Source organism: Oncorhynchus mykiss, chromosome 19 (genome assembly GCF_057628025.1).
Source record: "Oncorhynchus mykiss isolate SJ-2025 chromosome 19, ASM5762802v1, whole genome shotgun sequence".
NCBI classification, from domain to species: domain Eukaryota; kingdom Metazoa; phylum Chordata; class Actinopteri; order Salmoniformes; family Salmonidae; genus Oncorhynchus; species Oncorhynchus mykiss.
Genome location: NC_143040.1, coordinates 55,153,417 through 55,173,914, shown reverse-complemented (window position 1 = coordinate 55,173,914; position 20,498 = coordinate 55,153,417). Strand labels below are relative to the sequence as shown.

General features: G+C 42.2%; 2 protein-coding genes across 2 annotated transcripts; both read left to right on the top strand.

Annotated features, from left to right (window-relative positions):
• The first annotated feature begins 307 nt into the window (after positions 1-307).
• On the top strand, positions 308-1,753 carry LOC110498582 (oligodendrocyte transcription factor 3-like). Its single transcript, XM_021575235.3, has one exon. It carries the CDS (start codon positions 567-569, stop codon positions 1,323-1,325), a length of 759 nt encoding a protein of 252 aa, XP_021430910.3. The 5' UTR covers positions 308-566; the 3' UTR covers positions 1,326-1,753.
• A 2,929-nt stretch (positions 1,754-4,682) lies between these two features.
• Positions 4,683-17,360, top strand: LOC110498003 (BSD domain-containing protein 1). Its single transcript, XM_021574528.3, has 11 exons — positions 4,683-4,946; positions 5,575-5,638; positions 5,869-5,985; positions 8,166-8,333; positions 9,438-9,492; positions 9,847-9,962; positions 12,820-12,888; positions 14,341-14,425; positions 14,550-15,053; positions 15,588-15,691; positions 15,810-17,360. The coding sequence occupies exons 1-11, from the start codon at positions 4,936-4,938 to the stop codon at positions 15,837-15,839; spliced, it is 1,323 nt and encodes a 440-aa protein (XP_021430203.2). The 5' UTR covers positions 4,683-4,935; the 3' UTR covers positions 15,840-17,360.
• Positions 17,361-20,498: the final 3,138 nt, after the last annotated feature.

The following is a 20,498-nucleotide window of genomic DNA, read 5'->3' as shown; positions in this document are numbered from 1 at the left end:
GAAATTATGAAAAATATGAATAACATTCCACCCACGAGGCCACTAGGTCATTTGATTGCAGGGAAGGGCTACTGTGTATGAGATGATCAGAAGATAAGGAGATGAAGGGGAGTTAAACGTGGGTGTGGGCGTAGGGAGGTGGGGGCTGTAAAAGGGCGGGGTGGGGCTGCAAGGGGTGAAATTGTGTCCCTTCTGCAATTGGCTGCGAGTCTAAATGTCTCATTATGCGCCTCATTGTTCCTTTGTTGGGGTTGGGGGTATAAATTCACTCCTGTAGGACTGCAGGGGGACAGACCCCCGACGAGAACCAGACACAGCCTGCGCCTGCTGTATCTAGCTATCTACTGAACTCTGACAGAAGTGACAGTGAGAGAGCATCGGCCCTCAGGGAACTGTGAGCTTTCCTACTCAGACAACAGAGAGTGAAGAAAGATCCAGCTTTTTGTTTTTTGTTTTCAAGAACTTTTCACAAACATATTTGGCTCTAACCTCAGTTGCTTTGTGGTTTTAGTTGTTTTTTCCCACTTTCGTGTTTTACATTTATTTTCTAAACATCATTTGTTGAGATGGACTCTGACGCTGGCTCCAACTCCAGCCGCTCCTCATCTCCAGATCTGGTGGTGGATGACTCCATGGGCAGCTTCTTCTCCAACAAGATGTTCCAAGCCTACTGCCGGGAGGAGGGGGCAGCCAGGGCCGCTGGGCAGGGCAGGACTGACCGCTGTGCTGGGGGAGGCAAGAGCAAGACCCTCAAAGAGGGTGACGTGCAGGACCTGAGGCTGAAGGTGAACGGCAGGGAGAGGAAGAGGATGCACGACCTGAACCAGGCCATGGACGGCCTGAGGGAGGTCATGCCCTATGCTCAGGGGCCCTCCGTCCGCAAGCTCTCCAAGATCTCCACCCTGATGTTGGCCCGTAACTACATCCTCATGCTGTCCAGCTCCCTGGAGGAGATGAAGAAGCTGGTGGGGGACGTGTATGGAGGTGGTGGTTCCCAGAGTCGCACTAGCCACCGCCGGATCAACCCTCCGGCCCCCACAGCTCACCTCCCCCTACACCCCCTGGCCCAGTCCCTGCACTCCCTGGTGGGTAGCACGGCCTCGGCTCTCCACCACCCTTCGCCTCTCCCGGCTCCAGCCCCACACTCACCACCCTCTGCAAGCTACCTGGGCTTCCACCATGCACCCGTACAGAGCCTGCTGAAAGACCCTCTCCACCTAGCCAGCTCCTACAGGCACTTTCCTGGTATGCCCTGTCCCTGCTCGCTCTGCCAGCCTCTACCAACCACCGCATCCACCCTGCATAGCTTTTCCATGGGCAAGTGAGCAGGTGACACCCAGGACTGAGCTCTGTAGTTGAGGCCCAGTGCCCACCCCAGGACTAAGTAGTGGACTGAGGACTGAGATAAATTGTTGGTTGAACTGTAAAAAACATTGGTAGCCCCCAGGACCTGTACATATTTTGTATATATCTTCTATTGAGTATTCCGCTGCTATTTTTCTAAATGACATTCCTTGATTATATTGAAAACATTTAAATGCACACACAGAAACACTTAGATAATTTAAGTCAGATAATTTGGTTATGCTTTGTATTTCATACTATTGTTCTTGAAGCTCTTTTTTGAATGTAACAGCTATAATATCTGCTATTGCTATTCAATATCGGAAATTCAGTGTTACTGAAACAAATGACAAAGATGGAAAGTGCTGTGTCCTTCTGCAGGTGTCTTATTTTCCTAAATTAAACCTTTTAAAAAATACATGTTCTGCTGTTTTGCTTGAGACATAAATTGCTGTAAATCTATCTACATCTGTTTCCATATTATTTGCATGTGTTTTTCAGCATGTCTTTTGTCTTTCTCATTCTGAAACAGGCTACGTAGCACTACAACAGTAAAACACAAAGAACAATATCCCTATCAGTTTACCATCCCTGTGCACTGCACAGGGAGGTGCAGTAGTTAGTGGTGCTGAGCAGGGTAGGGGAGGGGTGGGAGAGGAGAAGTCTACCCTGAGCTAAAGAGAGAGAGAAGGGCCAGACAATGCAATGCTGCAGAGGGAGGCTGAATATGGCACTCTGAGCTCTGGGATCATCCATCTTCACCTCAACAGGGTGTGGGAGATGAAAGGGCAGCGCGGGCGCCAGGACGGCGCGTCACTTTTGTCTGGCACAGGCAGGGGACAGGGCTGTGGCCCTCTCATCTATGGGCCAGAGGATTTGTCACTGTCCCTGTATTCATACCTATGACACATCAGAACAATAAGAGTAAATATGTGCCGTTTTTACTTAGGATGTTTCAACGTAAGAATACACACCAAGTCTCATATGGCACCATTGCAATTTCAAGTGTTTGAAAACCAACAGATCAAAACAGAGGATATCAAAGTTTTTGTTTTTCAGTTTTTAAAAGATCAAAAAATATATATTTTCATGAAATCAATGATATTTTAAAACGTTATAGTCAATGATTGACTAACTATACCAAACACTTCAGCACAATGACATATGTGGGATGGATGACACAGACGTGTATTTACTCAAACCCACAACAATGGCTCACCCTCACTTAGCAACAAATCAAGCGTGTAAAATACATGCTTATCCTCCCATGGCTGACGGATGAGGTCGAGATCAGGGGAGAAATAAAGAGATGTAACTCCTCAGTCCCCCTTCAACCCCCTTCTCCATGAGAGCTCTGAATAGAGCTGGACAATAGCCATGCACGGGACACAAAGACCGGGGGAGGCCAAGCTCTCGTGCCTGGGACACAGGCCCCCTCCATTCAATCTACATTTCATCATGGTAACAAGCACTGTTGGGCCAAAAGGCCTGACACATCGCCCGCCACAAAGGCGGTTAGCTCTAATTTATGGGGCTATTGACACTGTAAAGAACCCCTGTCAGTACTCTGGGACTGTCAGCTGTGGGACGTCCCAGTGGGGGGAGGCAGCTGCCAGCCTAGCCCGGGGAGGGGCCTTCTGTGGTGGGGACAGGCGCTCTGGCATCACCTGGTCCCTGGTCCCCTGACACTTGGATCCTGGGTCCTCCCACTAGGCCCCCCTTTATTTGGGCACAGGTGGGAATGGGAAGTAGAACACATTGTGGGGATTAGTGGGGTCGGCCTCCCTTTGGTGTCCTCCCTCCTTTAGGTGGATAATTAGGGACATTGACTTGTGCAAAGCTGGTGTTTCCTGATCGTTAGCAGATGGTGTTAACCCACGGAGCAGCAGCAGCAGGATGGAGAGGGTGCGGGAGTGTGTGAGGGTGTGAGGGTGTGTGTCTGTGTGGTGTGCAATTGATATGCATCTTAAATCATACAATACTGACAGTGCCTTTCTAGGCCATTATGACCAGCCACTGTTGTCATCATAGTGCTTTTACCATATGCTGACCTGTTATGTGCTGTCTGAAGTATATTCAGTATGTTGGGAGCATATGCTGTGAATATGCTCCCACGTTTAGGGCAATCCACATCAAACACATATAACATAGGATGTGTGAATGTAAAAGGGCTTTAAATATAAAGGTTTTGTCATGTTTAATGACTGCAGGCCTATTTCTACATTACCACGAACAGCTTGACAATATTTGGCACTTATCCATAAAAAATTACACTCAAAAACAAAATATAAACATTAAGGGCAAAAACATTCTAAAATTCAACAGCTTTTTCAGTAGGAAGAAAAATATCTGAAAGCGACACAATACACTGCAGCATCAGAGAAAATAAAAGTCCCACGTTTTTTCAAATGAGTGGAGAGTAAAGACTGTGTGGTCCGAATATTCACTATTGTATGCAGTAGTCATGATCATGATAGCTGATGGCCCCCACCCCATAGACACAGATGGATGAGTTAACAGGAAGGAATGCTAATCAATAGAAGGGTGTGTGTTACCCTGGGCTCAGCAGTAGACAGGATCGACAGCGTTAATTAGGGAACTGAAGGAGCCAATTAGGGGGATTGAGGGTCTGGACAGGAGAGACATATTGGAGAACATACGCACACATTGTGCTGCGTCTGGATACAGGGGATCTTCAATTAGGGGAGAGCTCTCCTCCAGAAGCTCGCAGCCTGACCATTTTACTATCAGTTCAGTAAAGTCGGGATCCCTTCACCCTGCATACTGATGAGGGGGAAACGCAGCTGGGATAGGGTCAACAACCCACTGGTCTGGGAATTAATGTAGACCCATTAAAGATCGAGTCACATACGGGCGGATTTGATTACTAATCATGTGGCTAGGTGAGTTAAATCTTATAATGTGTTGCCTACATTACCTACATTTTCAGACCTCTCTCTAGGAGAGAGTGCTATTGACTGGCAGGCCAGATTTGACCTTATTTATAATACTGAACAAGCTCAAACTAATTAAAAAGGATAGGCTATAGACCATGAACATTTTCATAAACCATTTAAAAAGTAATTGCATAATGTGCATCCCATTAAAATTAGTGATACAAACTTTGAAAGGGCATACTTAGCCAAATATGCAAACCTATTACAACTGACTCAGCCAGGCTTATTCTGAAATATTTCGATAACTTTCACTTTAGCTGGACTTGATAATAAATACAAGTGGGTGCAAGGTTGGTGTTCAATTATGATACATTTTGTAAGGAGAATTTGAACGCAATGTTAGATTTAGTTTTCATAAAGTTATTGCACCAGCAACGCCAGCGCAGCAGCCTACCAACGCGAAGCTTGATCCTTTGCAGACACCGTAGTCCTAAAGAAATGCCCAAGAGCGTAGCTAGCTAATAGCTAACATAATTAATTTGGAAAATAATAATAATACATTTTACATCAGCTATCTATCCTAAAACTGTATTTACTAGAAGAAGATACAAATTGAAAAACTGCATTTTACAAGCTTCTTCCTCATTCAGTGGGGTCAGAGTTCAGTAAATATTGGTGATGTCATGGTCTGAAGATGGCTGAAGGGTGAGTGTGAAGTCGCAAAATAGTTTTTGTTTTATAAATTAACCATCGTAATATATCCCACTCTCAGCATGTTTTTCTTTCATGTAATATATTCATCCATTCATATTTAGCTATTGCCACATTCATCTATTTCAAAACGATGCAATCAGTTGCTTTGTCTGTTCTCGAGTCAATCGGGTTTTGTTTACCAAAAATATTGCACCAGCTGTTTAGCTCGATGGCTAGCTAGCAGTGGCTAGCAAACTGTTTGCTGCCTGTTCGCGGAGACTGACGTATTAATAGTGTGTTGTAAATATTAACAGTGATTGGAAAAATACAGTTCCATGGTTTCCACCGTAGCTTTGTTCGCTATCTAGCTAGCAAGCTAACAGCTAATGCAAATTCACTGGTGTTGGTTAGGAATTCAGCTAAGTTGGCTAGATTGTTATCAAATACTGCATAGTTTCCTAAGAACGCGAAGCGAGGCGACCATCTCTGTCGGCGCCATGCGCATTGTCATCCTGCCTGACCTGGTCGTTAATGGCCTAGCTAAATAGTTATATAGCTAAAATGTAAGCTATGCATTTCACCATTAGTACCTGTTGATCACGTTTTAATACTCTGTCATCACTATGTCTCTTTACTTCAGAGAAAGCTGTGACGGTTGGTGGGGAGGCTGGCTTCAACAAAGCTTCCAGGCCGTCAAAGATAAGGTAGCCTGCACGAATCCCCAGATTATCTCTCTAGTATCACAATGAGCCGCAAACTGTTGTGTTATGTTCTGTGCATCAAAAGGCTAATTTAATGTCTTCAATATGACTCATTATAAAACAAGGTGAAAATCAATATCCTTGTGACATCCGAGTACACTGATAATGCATACATATTACTGTACTCTGTTTGCACTTGTCCATGTAACTCCAACGTTTTATTGTTTTTGCAGTCATCAGAGGCATACGAATTTATAAAGCGTGACCTGACAGAGTTCTCCAACGTGGTGCAACATGACGCTGCGTGCTCCATCGTGGCCACAGCAAGCGCCGTTAGAAGCAAACTAGCGGTAGGCCATTTGGTTCTTTACTAGTTTCACGTTTTAATGTCACGTGCATAAGTAAAGTGAAATGTCTTTCTTGCTAGTTCTAAACCCAACAATGCAGTAATCAATAAAAATGTAACTCTAAAGATAACATAAGGTAGAGCAAAACCACACGAGAAATAGAAATAACTAGAACATGAGAAAGTAAGCAAACATACTATATACAGGGTCAGTTCCAGTACCATATTTATAATGTGCAGGGATACTGGAGTGATAGAGGTAGATACAGTGCCTTGCGAAAGTATTCGGCCCCCTTGAACTTTGCGACCTTTTGCCACATTTCAGGCTTCAAACATAAAGATATAAAACTGTATTTTTTTGTGAAGAATCAACAACAAGTGGGACACAATCATGAAGTGGAATGACATTTATTGGATATTTCAAACTTTTTTAACAAATCAAAAACTGAAGAATTTGGCGTGCAAAATTATTCAGCTCCTTTACTTTCAGTGCAGCAAACTCTCTCCAGAAGTTCAGTGAGGATCTCTGAATGATCCAATGTTGACCTAAATGACTAATGATGATAAATACAATCCACCTGTGTGTAATCAAGTCTCCGTATAAATGCACCTGCACTGTGATAGTCTCAGAGGTCCGTTAAAAGCGCAGAGAGCATCATGAAGAACAAGGAACACACCAGGCAGGTCCGAGATACTGTTGTGAAGAAGTTTAAAGCCGGATTTGGATACAAAAAGATTTCCCAAGCTTTAAACCTCCCAAGGAGCACTGTGCAAGCGATAATATTGAAATGGAAGGAGTATCAGACCACTGCAAATCAACCAAGACCTGGCCGTCCCTCTAAACTTTCAGCTTATACAAGGAGAAGACTGATCAGAGATGCAGGCAAGAGGCCCATGATCACTCTGGATGAACTGCAGAGATCTACAGCTGAGGTGGGAGACTCTGTCCGTAGGACAACAATCAGTCGTATATTGCACAAATCTGGCCTTTATGGAAGAGTGGCAAGAAGAAAGCCATTTCTTAAAGATATCCATAAAAAGTGTTGTTTAAAGTTTGCCACAAGCCACCTGGGAGACACACCAAACATGTGGAAGAAGGTGCTCTGGTCAGATGAAACCAAAATTGAACTTTTTGGCAACAATGCAAAACGTTATGTTTGGCGTAAAAGCAACACAGCTGAACACACCATCCCCACTGTCAAACATGGTGGTGGCAGCATCATGGTTTGGGCCTGCTTTTCTTCAACAGGGACAGGGAAGATGGTTAAAATTGATGGGAAGATGGATGGAGCCAAATACAGGACCATTCTGGAAGAAAACCTGATGGAGTCTGCAAAAGACCTGAGACTGGGACGGAGATTTGTCTTCCAATAAGACAATGATCCAAAACATAAAGCAAAATCTACAATGGAATGGTTCAAAAATAAACATATCCAGGTGTTAGAATGGCCAAGTCAAAGTCCAGACCTGAATCCAATCGAGAATCTGTGGAAAGAACTGAAAACTGCTGTTCACAAATGCTCTCCATCCAACCTCACTGAGCTCGAGTTGTTTTGCAAGGAGGAATGAGAAAAATGTCAGTCTCTCGATGTGCAAAACTGATAGAGACATACCCCAAGCGACTTACAGCTGTAATCGCAGCAAAAGGCGGCGCTACAAAGTATTAACTTAAGGGGGCTGAATAATTTTGCACGCCCAATTTTTCAGTTTTTGATTTGTTAAAAAAGTTTGAAATATCCAATAAATGTCGTTCCACTTCATGATTGTGTCCCACTTGTTGTTGATTCTTCACAAAAAATACAGTTTTATATCTTTATGTTTGAAGCCTGAAATGTGGCAAAAGGTCGCAAAGTTCAAGGGGACCGAATACTTTCGCAAGGCACTGTATATATAGGGGTAAGGTGACCAGGCATCAGAATATATGGTTAACAGAGTAGCAGCAGTGTATATAATGATTGTATTTGAGTTGGTGTGTGTAGAGTCAGTATAAATGAGTGTGTGTGTGAGCAAATGTTGGAGTGAGTGTTGGCGTGTGTAGGGCCCTGTGAGTGCAACTACAATCCAACAAATAAATACAAGGGTCAACTCAGGCTGTGTAGCCATTTTGTTAGCTATGGGTCATAGTGACCCATATTAGATAAGTTCATTTGACTGTGGTATGTCACCTGTCCCACTTTGTTTCAGGTGGAGGGCTCCTCTGATACCACAGAGAAGGTGAAGAAGAGCCTATCCAGTTTCTTAGGAGTGATAACAGACACCCTCGCTCCTCCCCAGGACATGACCATCGACTGTGATGTCATCACGCTAGTGGCAACTCCAGCAGGCACCACAGAGGTGTATGACAGCACCAAGGTGAGTATGTTAATACTGTGTTAAGCTTATCACTATGACAGTGTGATTTACCAAATTAAGGACTAGTTACCTTGCTGTTTTACATTTACTGCTAATATACCAGAATGTTTCTCAGAAATTATGTATTAACATCATGTGTTATAATTTTTCCCCAATCTGTTCAAACATGTAAGAGTGGTCAGGTTTAGAAGTGTTACTGAGGTCCAGACTAGAGGATGGTTAATCCACAGGATTTAGCTTTAGCCCTAAAATACGCAAATCAAAGAAATCTTTTAAAAACATTTTTTAAATAAAAATATAAAATAAAATAAATACTCACAAAAGTTTGGACACACCTACTCAATGCAGGGTTTTTCTTTATTTTGACTATTTTCTACATTGTAGAATAATAGTGAAGACCAACAGTGCTTGTTACCATGATGAAATGTAGATTGAATGGAGGGGGCCTGTGTCCCAGGCACGAGAGCTTGGCCTCCCCCGGTCTTTGTGTCCCGTGCATGGCTATTGTCCAGCTCTATTCAGAGCTCTCATGGAGAAGGGGGTTGAAGGGGGACTGAGGAGTTGCATCTCTTTATTTCTCCCCTGATCTCGACCTACTATAAAATAACACATGGAATTTATATATACACTACCGTTCAAAGGTTTGGGGTTACTGAGTTAAAATGATAAACTTGGATTAGCTAACACACCGTGCCTTTGGAACACTGGAGTGATAGTTGCTGATAATGGGTCTCTGTACACCTATGTAGATATTCCATTAAAAATCAAACGTTTCCAGCTACAATAGTGATTTACAACATTAACAATGTCTACACTGTATTTCGGATCAACTTGCTGTTATTTTAATTTACATTTTTTTTAAATTTTCTTTCAAAAACAAGGACATTTCTAAGTGACCCCAAACTTTTGAACGGTAGTGTATATATTGAGATGTAACTGTTAAAAGACAATAGTTTACAGCATATTAGGCTATTGAAAGCATTAGCATAACGTTATCAATATACTAAACAAACAAAATACGGTCTCTTTTTGTTGCAATACTAGATATCAGAACACATGTTATGTCACATGATCATTTGAGTTAGTGTGTGTTTTGTTCCCTAGGCTCGTCTCTACAGTCTGCAGGCTGACCCTGCTACATACTGCAATGAGCCTGATGGTGAGGCAGTACACGTTTCTTTTCTATCTGTCTTCACTATTCTCATTAAAGAAAAGGTCATGTGCCATGCAACGTCACTAACCCGGCTTCATTCCCTCAAAACATAAAAAAGCCGTCAGAATGGCAATGACAAGGGACTTACACCCATATAATTACTCAGTCTACTCTACCCTCAGCTGCACTCCACTACCTTATAAATCATGGTCAAAGTCAACTCCTATTACAATGAATGCAAATAACTTGGCAGGACAAGACATGGGTAGTTTGCTATGCCACTTATTTTCATGCTGTTCTTAAACGGTCATGAAAATATTGTTTTGTGTTTGTAATTGTGTTTCCTGTGTTCTGTCCCAGGTTCCCTAGAGCAGTTTGATGCGTGGCTCTCCAGCTTCAGCCTGGAGGAGAGGAAAGGAGAGATCTCTGACCTCCTGGTCAACACCCCCTCTATCAGGGCCCTTTACACCAGAATGGTACACTTTCTAATAGGGTTGGGCCAAATTACAATATGTTAATTTATCAATAATGATTGACAGCCGTTATCAATGGTGACAACATCGTGATGTGACAGACAATGGTTTATCCTATTTGAACCTGACTGGTGCCGCGCAGTAGGCCTAACGGAATCGGGCAGCGCATGAGTGACATTCCGAGTAATTCAATAAATAGCCTATGTTATATAGGCCTTCAGAACGCAATAAATTAATGTAGGCTAGACAGAGTGAGGAATTTCACCAAAGCTTTGCAAAATGTCCAGTCAGAAAGAATTGTTTCTCTCACTTTGTCAGATGCATGGGCCTTATAGCCAAAATCTATAAAACATTTATAACAGACACCTTAACTATATTGTGTTTAGCTGTTTTCAAAAACATAGGGTATATTCCCTTGTCTCGCCATTCATTATGAATTTGACTTTGGGCTAGAACGCTTTCATCGTTTTATGCATGCAAGCTTTCTCTTTCAAACAATGAATTCATCTGGTTAACGTCCTCAACATCTGCTCTGACGACGAGCTCATGTCTGAAGGAGACGACACCTGCGAGGGTAAAAAAAAAACACCCTGTTAAGAACTCTTTTTATTTTTTATATATATATTGACTTTCATCTCAAAGTTGTTTGAATATTCTAAAAACCTAAGGTAGCCAGTGGACTAATAATGAGAGAGAACAAACAATATATCAATGGACTATAAAAAAATGGAATGAAAAGTTTAAGCTTATTAAGAAAGAAATGATCCGTGTGGGGCCCACAGAAGCAAACAGGGTCAACTCCCTTCACAAAGCACGTCGACAGGTCTCCCACAAGGTCAAAAACGGGGACCCAAACCAGCAACCTATCAGCCACCAGCCCAAGCTCCCAACCGCCAGGCCACCAGCCCTCCAGGATCCCTTTATGGCACTATTTACATGTGTGTCTGTGCATGTGTGTGCGTTTGAATGAGAGTGTGTATATGCATGTGCATACGAGTACGGACACCTGCACGGCATCAGCCTTAGGCAAACAAGCATTAGATGTAAAAACGTTGTCCGTCATTCTATCCCCCTCCCAGCAACTCCACTCCCACCTATCTCCAGTTCCACATCCCAACCCTCAGCTTCCTTCAGCCCATCCCACTGATCTCTGCTGGCCGCCCTCTTCGGATTTCTATGCACCATATATCTTTCAACTGTGCTGTGATGTTTAACATACAATTGAATAGAATCCACAAAATTGCGAGTTAAAGTTAAATACTTTAAATGAGAGTATTAGTAATTGACTGACCAGTTCTCCCAACAATTCTATTTCTTGGGTAAAGTTTTGATTCATGTTATGCATTTTCAGCCATTCCTGAACCTGAGACCAGAAACAGGGTACCTGAGGGCAATACCAAAACAAATGGTCTATTGATTCTGTATCCTCACCAAAAAATCTGTAGATCTGCAATGACTATATGCTCCAAATATTCAACATTTTGTTGGTGGCAAGAATTCTGTACAATAGTTTTAGCTGAGAAGCATGAAGTCAAATCAAATTGTATTTGTCACCTCCTCCAAATACTACAGGTGTAGACTTTACTGTGAAATGCTTACTTACAATCCCTTAACCAACAATGCAGTTCAATAAATATATTTAAGAAAATATTTACTAAATAAACTAAAGTAAACACAAAATAAGCAATAAAATAACAATAGCAAGGCTATATACAGGGGGTACCGGTGCCCAGTCAGTGTACAGGTTAGTTGAGGTAATTTGTATTTGTAGGTAGTCATAAAGTGACTATGCATAGATAATAAACAGCGAGTAGCAGCAGTGTTAAAAACAAAGGGGGGAGGTCGCCAATGTATGTAGTCTGGGTGGCCAATTGATTAATTAGTTCTTTTCGATTTAATAATCTCAACCCACCCACTTCATATTCATTATAGAGATAGGCACGCTTTATCTTGTCTGGTTAATTAAGCAACCCAGATAAAGCAAAATATTTCTTGCTCATATAATTTGAAAAACGAATCATCAGTAGTAGGCAGCGCCATAAGTGAGTAAACTGAGATTTGAATAAGGAGTTAATCAGGGCAATTTTTCCATGAAATAGACAGGAATTTACTTCCTGTCTTTACTTTTTAAGTTTTCTACTGAAATTCATTGTGGAGAGCTCATTTATATATTTTGTAATATGCATACCAACTATGTCTACTTCCCCATCAGCCCATTTTATTGGTAAACTGCAGGGTAATGTAAAAGTTGTATTTTTTAAGGATCCAATACGTAATATTGTACACTTATCATAATTAGGTTTTAGTCCAGAGAGTACAGAAAAGTTATCTAGATCTTCAATGAGACATTGCAGGGATCTAGTTTACGGACTGAATATAAAACTTGAGTCATCGGCATACATGGACACCTTTGTTTTTAAGCCTTGGATTTCTAATCCACCCAATGATTTATAACCTAACTCTTAATGCAGTAAGACAGCCCGTTCATCTTCAGTTGACTGTCACTTTGCTCCGTCATGTGTACGAGTCACACACACACACACACACACACACACCTGTTCCATGCTGAAACTCCACCAGAAAGAAATATTAGAAAAGATTTGCCTGCACTTAGCGTCTGCCCAGGCTTTCAGCGTTATCTTTAGTCATGTTTTATATTTGTTTATCTTTTTGTTGGCCAATACCAGCATACATCACAATGTTTTATGAGTACATAATCACGATAGGACAAAGGTTGACATCGCCCAACCCTACTTTATAACCCTCCTGTTCAGACCTTATCTCATAGAAGTTAGATAGAAGTTAATAACTTTTTAAAATGCTCTGTGCGTTGTGTAAGAGTAAGTATTTTCATCCATAGGTGCCCGCAGCTGTAGCCCATTCTGAATTCTGGCAGCGGTATTTCTACAAAGTCTTTCAGTTGGACCAGGTAATTCACTCACTTTTTGTAACGTTTTGTTACTGGCATGTATAGCTCTCATGAACCATCATGCACCCTCTTCTATCAGAATCCCATGTTAGAATGTAAACTGCGCCCCTGCTGGCCAGTTGTAGATCATTTTGGAGAGAGGCTCCTACCACAGAGTAGAGAGCTCTGCTACCCAACCCGAGCCCCCGATATTATACGTAGGGTTAGGGCTGGATAGTGGCTGTTTTTTCCATCAATAACCAGGTTACGGGCAGAGCTTGAGTATCACTAAAGAGGATTTTGAGGCTCCCGAGTGGCGCAGCGGTTTAAATGGAAACGCAAAGGGGGTTACCTAGTCAGTTGTCCAACTGAATGTATTCAACTGAAATGTGTCTTCTGCATTTACCCCAACCCATCTGCCCAGGGAACAGTGGGTTAACTGCCTTGCTCAGGGTGCATCTCAGTAATAGAGGCGTCACTACAGACCCTGGTTCGATTCCAGGCTGTATCACAACTGGCCGTGATTGGGAATCTCATAGAGCGGCGCAGAATTGGTCCAGCTTCGTCCGAGTTAGGGTTTGGTTGGGGTAGGCCGTCATTGTAAATAAGAATTTGTTTTTAACCGTCTTGCCTAGTTAAATGAAGGTTAAATAAAATGCAAATAAAATAAACACTAACATTTTGAAGCTGAGCCATTTGCTAGTGCTATGCTGCGCAGTACAATGATATCTGACTAAGATCATAACATTGTCAGAAGTGCTTCAACCTCATCAAATATAAGACAGGAGAGATTATTTCACAGAAAATAATAATATTCCGTGAGTGTTGTTAGTTTAGAGTGACGAACAGCTAACTGCTCTCTGCCTCGTCAGTGAGCAGAGCAGCCCAAGCGGAGCTGTTGCCATGGATACTCAGAGCTCCATGAGTAGCTTATGGATTTACTAACAGAGGAAGTTATTTCTTATTTCGGGCCGAGAGGGCCTTATATTTGGCAGAGTCAATCGGGCCTGGGTAGGATAAGGGTTTGAACGTAGCGTGCATAGGTAGGGCTCTGGCTTACAATTCATGCCTGTGCAGGACTCTACCTCAGAGCTCTGGTCGCTTAGTAGACTCTTGGAAGACTAATCTTGGCACCCAGAACCAAATCCCCCGCTATTTGATTTGGATTCGGACACTTTCCTGTGTGTCCTAACAAAGCCCAGGCCCCCTCTTCCAAAGCTCATTCCAATCCTCTCCCTCCCTTTCTGGAAAGTGCATGTGTTTTTATGATATTTTGTGTGCTGCATGCTGACAAAATGGAGGTATCAGACAATGTATTCAGTGCAACTATTTCACAGGTAAGCTATGTTTATTAGAGAATTTCCCAGTTAAAATCCCTGTCCCCACTTCATATAATCACCTTATCCGATAAATAGACGCACTAAAAAGCTGGTAGTGTTCTGCTGATGGGTTACTAATGTGACTGACCACCAGGAGGAGGCCAGGCGAGTGGCCTTGAAGCAGAGAGCAGAGCAGACTTCCCACACAGAGGCTCTGGGCTGGGAGGAGGAGGATGAAGGTATGTTGGATAGGGAATTTCACAATGGTGAAATGTCTTCTGTGAGATGTGACCTGAAAGAAGTCAGTCAGACTAGTCAGGTCTGTCTCGTGACTCACTGTTTTCTCCCTTATTTCTACCCCAGATGACTTCCTTGGCGCCACGTCTTCATCTCGCCTGGACTTCACGCCCCCATTGGACAACCCTGCTACCCAGCTGTCCCCACTTACACCAGTCACAATGGCGACGACCCCACTCAGCCCCATCCCGTCTCCAAGCGGGGAGCGCTCCTCTCCCCTCTCCCTGAGCAGCGACAGCGGCAGCCTGCCCACCCAGGTGGAGGTGAGACCAGCCAGGCCACAGCCTGCAGTCGTGGAGCTGTCCCAGAAACTCAACAAGGCCAGCCTGGAGGAGAAAGAGCCAGAGGGGCAGCAGGAGGAGGAGAATAGGGTTCAGTTAGAGGCCCCAGCCCAGCCTGAGCCCACAGAGAAGGCTACAGCTGAGAGAATAACAGTCCAGGCCCCAGCTACCACAGTTCAGGCCCCAGCTACCACCATCAGACCAGAGACCGAGGGGCCCCAGGACCTGAGGGTGTTTGAGCTCAACTCTGACAGCGGGAAGTCTACACCTTCAAACAATGGCAAGAAAGGTAAAATGACATTATATTCAGTTATTGGTGTGACTGTGGTAACAGGGTTTGATTGAATAGGGCCTAAGCTGTTCATCAAATCAAAATCAAACACATTTTTATTTGGCACATGCGCCAAATACAACAGGTGTAGACTTTACCATGAAATGTTTACATATGAGCACTTTCCCAACAATGCAGAGTTAAAAGTAAGAAAACAGTTCTAATTAGTGAATAAGAAGGAAAAAATGGAAACGGTAACACAATAAAACAACAACAACCAGGGAATATATATAAGAAGTACTGATACCGAGTCAATGTGCAGGGGTACGAGGTAGTTGAGATAATATGTACATGTAGGTAGGAGTAAAAGTGACTAGGTGTGTGTGTGTGTGTGTGTGTGTGATCAATATGCATGCGTGTGTGTGTTGGAGTGTCAGTGTAGTATGTGTGGGTAAAGTTCAGTGAGTGTGTATAGAGCCAGTGCAAGAATAGTATTCTAGAAGAGTGTTAAGTGGTCCCATCTGATCCTGTGCTTCACCCTGACCCCTGCAGGGTCCAGCACAGATGTCAGTGAGGACTGGGAGAAGGACTTTGACCTGGACATGACAGAAGACGAGGTCCAGATGGTGCTCTCTAGAGTTGAGGCTACAGGAGAGGTGGGCAATAAATACAAAATGTTCCTGTTGCATTTCTTCTAACCCCAAACTGTAACAATAAAGAACATGCCTAGTTAGTTCAATTATGTTGAACTAAATGAAATGTTTTATTTTTCAGCTGGAGGAGGACTGGGAAAACTGGAACTGATGATTGCTGTGGCGTACTGTTTCTATCCCGCCATTAAAGCGAGTTCTCGGCAGACGAACCATGCTTAACGTGTTTTACCTCTGTCCACGCCGTCACCGTGTCACGTTTGTTCGTAGGGGAATGTCCCTTTGGTTTGGACCATGTTGCTGAAGGCGCTAGCATAGCAATGGCAATCCAAGACAATACGATTAGAGCCAAGGCACCATCAGCTGTCAGTTTGTGCATATAGGTTTCAATGCTGATTTACTCAGTCTTTTTGGTTATTTCTTGAAAGCTGCTGCTCCCTCTATCTTCTGAAATGCCATTAAGTACATGTAAATTGTTGCTAGTGAACTTCTTCAAAGTTATGAGTGGCGGGAATTATTACTTCACTTTAGGCTGAAGAATAGCCATTAAACTGTAACGCTGCGTATCACCTTTCATGAGATGAAATTCGTCATGTGATTTATTGAATGGTGAATATATTGATTTAAACTTTAAAAAAAGAAACTAACTCGTCTATCTTATGCAAGTGAATATTCATAAGGGAACCTATTTTGGCCTTTATAGGGAGCATTCATTTTGGATTCGCTCCCAACCTTAGATACATATGACCTTGACAGACGAGCGATAGTGTGGACAAGATATCCAAAATGTTTTGTCACACACTTGCCATTCTGTCTGTTTTCATCCCTGCCCTGCTAAGTAATTGACATGAACATATCAGCTCTTCTGTGACCTCCATGGGCCACGTTTCCGCTTTATTTCCTGTCTCTGCTACAATAATCTATTATTCGATCAGTCCACGTCTAATATTATTCTGGATGGGTAAAGGTCTCATTTATTGTCAAAAGAGAAGATGATAATGACGCAATAAAGAGGCTGCAAAATGTTTCAGGTGTCATGGTGCCAGAGTATTGGGCTTGGATGTCTGAGGAGGTATGGCCTGTTGTCATGTTATTTCTGATGTTAAATAATTAATGAGATCCCACAGCCTGCTTAGTATGGACATATATATACTGCACAATAGCTCTGAGTATGGAGTTGCAGAGAGCCAAGAGGAAATGAGGGCTTTGTCTGCTTGATTTATTTAACAATACAGTATAGACTAGCTTCATTCTGCAGTATCGCTTCATACTATTCTGCTATTTTATTGTCATAATTGTCTTCATCAGTGTAAACTGTGGCCAAGACTCAAAGCATAAAGATTTAGTGTATAGATCTCTACAATTACTGCTTTTCATGTGAATGTTATTTTTCTGAGCATTGTTTTGCATGTCAGTGCAATCACTTATGCAAACTGTTGTACAGCAGGTGTACTGTTTTAAGTTGTAAGGTCGCTTACTAGCTTGTAGTTGCTAAAGGAATGACCTGTTTATAATGAATTGATTGATATGTTGCATGTCTCAAGTTATCTATGTATTTCACATTAATACATATATTTGCACTTTAAACAATACGTTTAAAGCTGTTCATTTTAGGCAATTATATTTTCCTCTATTTTTCAAATGATCATTGTCATTAAAAAGAGTCTCATGTAAATGAGTAGTCAATGTGAGTTGGATTTCCAAAAAAGATCATGTTCCTAATAGGTACACTTTTAGAAGAAAATGGCTAAAGTGGAGTTTGACTCCCAACTATCGCTGGGTTTCTAGAAAATGCTAGAAATGTGAACTCATCAAGAGCTGAACGTTCAGGGCATCATCTTTGCCATTATGTTGGCACACACCTTGCCAAGGTAACGTCGTCAGTTAGACAGGTGTCATCATTCTGGTTTTACGCACCACATGGAAGGTTGACAGTTTATTTTGGTTGACCGTTTAATTTCCTTTTGCGGGAAAATATAAAGTTTGATTACCGTGTAAAAAGGTAAGTACATCAGTAGACCCTAAGCAACTAGCATATTAATCATAGTTGTAGCCTAAACATGTCAAATCCTACAAACCATATGATTTGTAGAGATTGAGAATATCCAACAGCAACATGAACAGGGACCACTACCAGACTAGAGTTTGCAGGAAGAGTTCGCTGCCCTATAGGTGTACTAAACTTCCTTTTTGCGGCAAAGCCATACCAATCAACATACATCAATGTCCCGCCATCTCGGTCATTAGGCTTCCATAGTCTACAGTCCTAGTAGGCCACAAATCAGACATTCAACAATTCAAATATGTCAGAGCAAGTTTCTTTCTTTTTTTCTTCTCACCTCTGCCTGGCCATTTGGCGTGATGAGGCATGTGTGGAGCCCAATGTGAGCGAGGCCTCGCAAAGCACCGAGAACTGAGTAGGGAGGCCGACCAGCTTGCCTATAAAGGGAACCTAGCAGTTCAATTGCAGGTGATACAAATGTGAGAGCTACTGTATAATTAGGGGACATTCGCTTTTAAATCGAACCAACTATTATCCTTTGTTAAACAGTTTTTTTCTTATGTAGTTGTATTGATTTCTGTCTGGTATAGCTAAGTACCGGCTGGGGTAGGCCGTCATTGTAAATAAGAACTTGTTCTTAACTGACTTGCCTAGTTAAATGAAGGTATTAAAAAAATACACTGATGGCTGTCTCACCTCCTTTTTGGGGGAGCAATGGAGTGTCATGACGTTGGCCTGGGGGGTAGGTTTATGACAGTCATAAATACCTCTTCCCCCCTGTTTCCTCTCTCTACCCTACTGATGTGAAATTTTAAAACCCCTTGGTTAACATAGAGATTCTGGGAACATCAGAAGGTGTGGGGAAATAAACTATATTCTGGTAATCCGACCAATTTAACAGATGCGGTGGTACTTAATGAATATGATGTCAGTTCGGTTGTCATCTGAGACATTCTCATCAATGATAAGATGACATAAACTCTACAGTGGAAAGTCTGCATATTGTAGTTATCAGATTCACATGGAATTATTGTTCATTTTAAATGTTTGAATATAAAATTATTGGTGAAGCGATGAAATGTAATTTTTGCTTCCAAATGAGAGATTTGGGTTTTCATAAGGTTAGGGCCCTGCTCAATCAGTGGCCCGCCCCTGTGAAGAGACATGGGTTATAAAACTTTTCAGACACACCCTCCTCTCCCTTCCTATATAGACTTGACGACAATATAATCTTCTGTTCCGAGGATGTGAGGACGACGGTCTGATGTCAGAATGGTTCAGATAATAACTACAGAATGAAGCCAACATCAGCGTGAGCTTTGGTTGTGAATGGTATGATCTTTGAACTCTTATTCACTAGAGAAGTGATACCTCCTAGCCGTTGAGTGAGCAACAGCAGCTGCAAACGAGGGTTAGGAAGGAACAGACAAGAGTATCCCATCTATCACACAATGACGTTACTACAACGTATCAAATTGACCACCAGAGACATTCTTCAAAGGACAAAGGACTCGGTTTGGCAACACGGCCTTCCATCTACCACCAACCTACCAAAGCGCAGCTCAGAGTAAATATGTATTGCATTTTCCTTTTCCAAATGGGCGGTAATTTAGAATGCATAAAATACTGTATTTACGATAGCACAGCTTCTTCCTTTGGTCCTCAGTCTTCCCGCTCTTTCACTCAAACCCAGCCCTTTTCTTTTGTGTAACCAGCTGTCATATCTGTTCTGCCCGCTAGGGACGTTTTCCTTTATGACTTAATTTGTAATCAAGGTATGATTCATTCTGTGTATATGTAATTCTGTGTGATTAGTTAGGTATTTAGTAAATAAATAATGAAACCCAATTTTGTATTGCTGATTCAACTTGTTAGCCAGGGTTCGTGAAGATAACCAAGAATTTACAACTTTCAGATGAGACTGAATTAAGGTGACGATTAATATTGACTGCTATTGATCTAAAATATTACTAGGTCTTTAAGAGTTTATTCGGAAGATAACAGCTCTATAAATATTATTTTGTGGTGCCCTGACTCTCTAGTTAATTACATTTACATGATTAGCTCAATCAGGTAATATTAATTACGGAGAAATTATTTTATAGAATAGCATGTCATATCACTTAATCCGGCATAGCCAAAGACACGACAGGAGTAAGGGGGGCTAAAGAATGCTTAGGATGTTTATTTCAAAGTAAGCCACCGTGTGGCAGTGTTGTTCCATTTACCTAAAATTCAGATCATGACACTACTTTCTACTTCTTCCCAATGGTTGATGTAGCACCGTTGTTTATCCGTCAAAACCACTGGAGCTAATTCTGAATTGGTATTTATGATTCACAGTTTACCCTGTCACTATAGATCACAATTTTCTCTGTGTCCAAAGCTGTAATGGGTATTTGTGCCGATACCATCTTTCATTTTTTTACTAGTAGGATGGAGCGACAGCAGAAATCCTTCATTGGAAAAATGCTGCTTTAATTTTATAGGTTTCCCCAGAAAGGGATGAATATGAACCCATCATAGTACATTTGATATCTGAGGTATTTTGTCTCTAGTTCCCCCATTTTATATTGGTTGACATGAGAGTGTATGGGCTTGGCTTGTGTTTGATTATGATGGCAAACGTGGCGTGTGTGTGCATGAGACAGAGTGATTAATTTAGGTCACACAGAACACCTGCAGAGCCTGTTATTCTTACCCTCTTGTTTTCTAACATGGATGCTTTCATAGCCCTTGTCAAGAAATGGCCGTTGTAGACATGAAGAATACACATACACATGTCTCTCTCTCTCTCACTCGCGCACACAA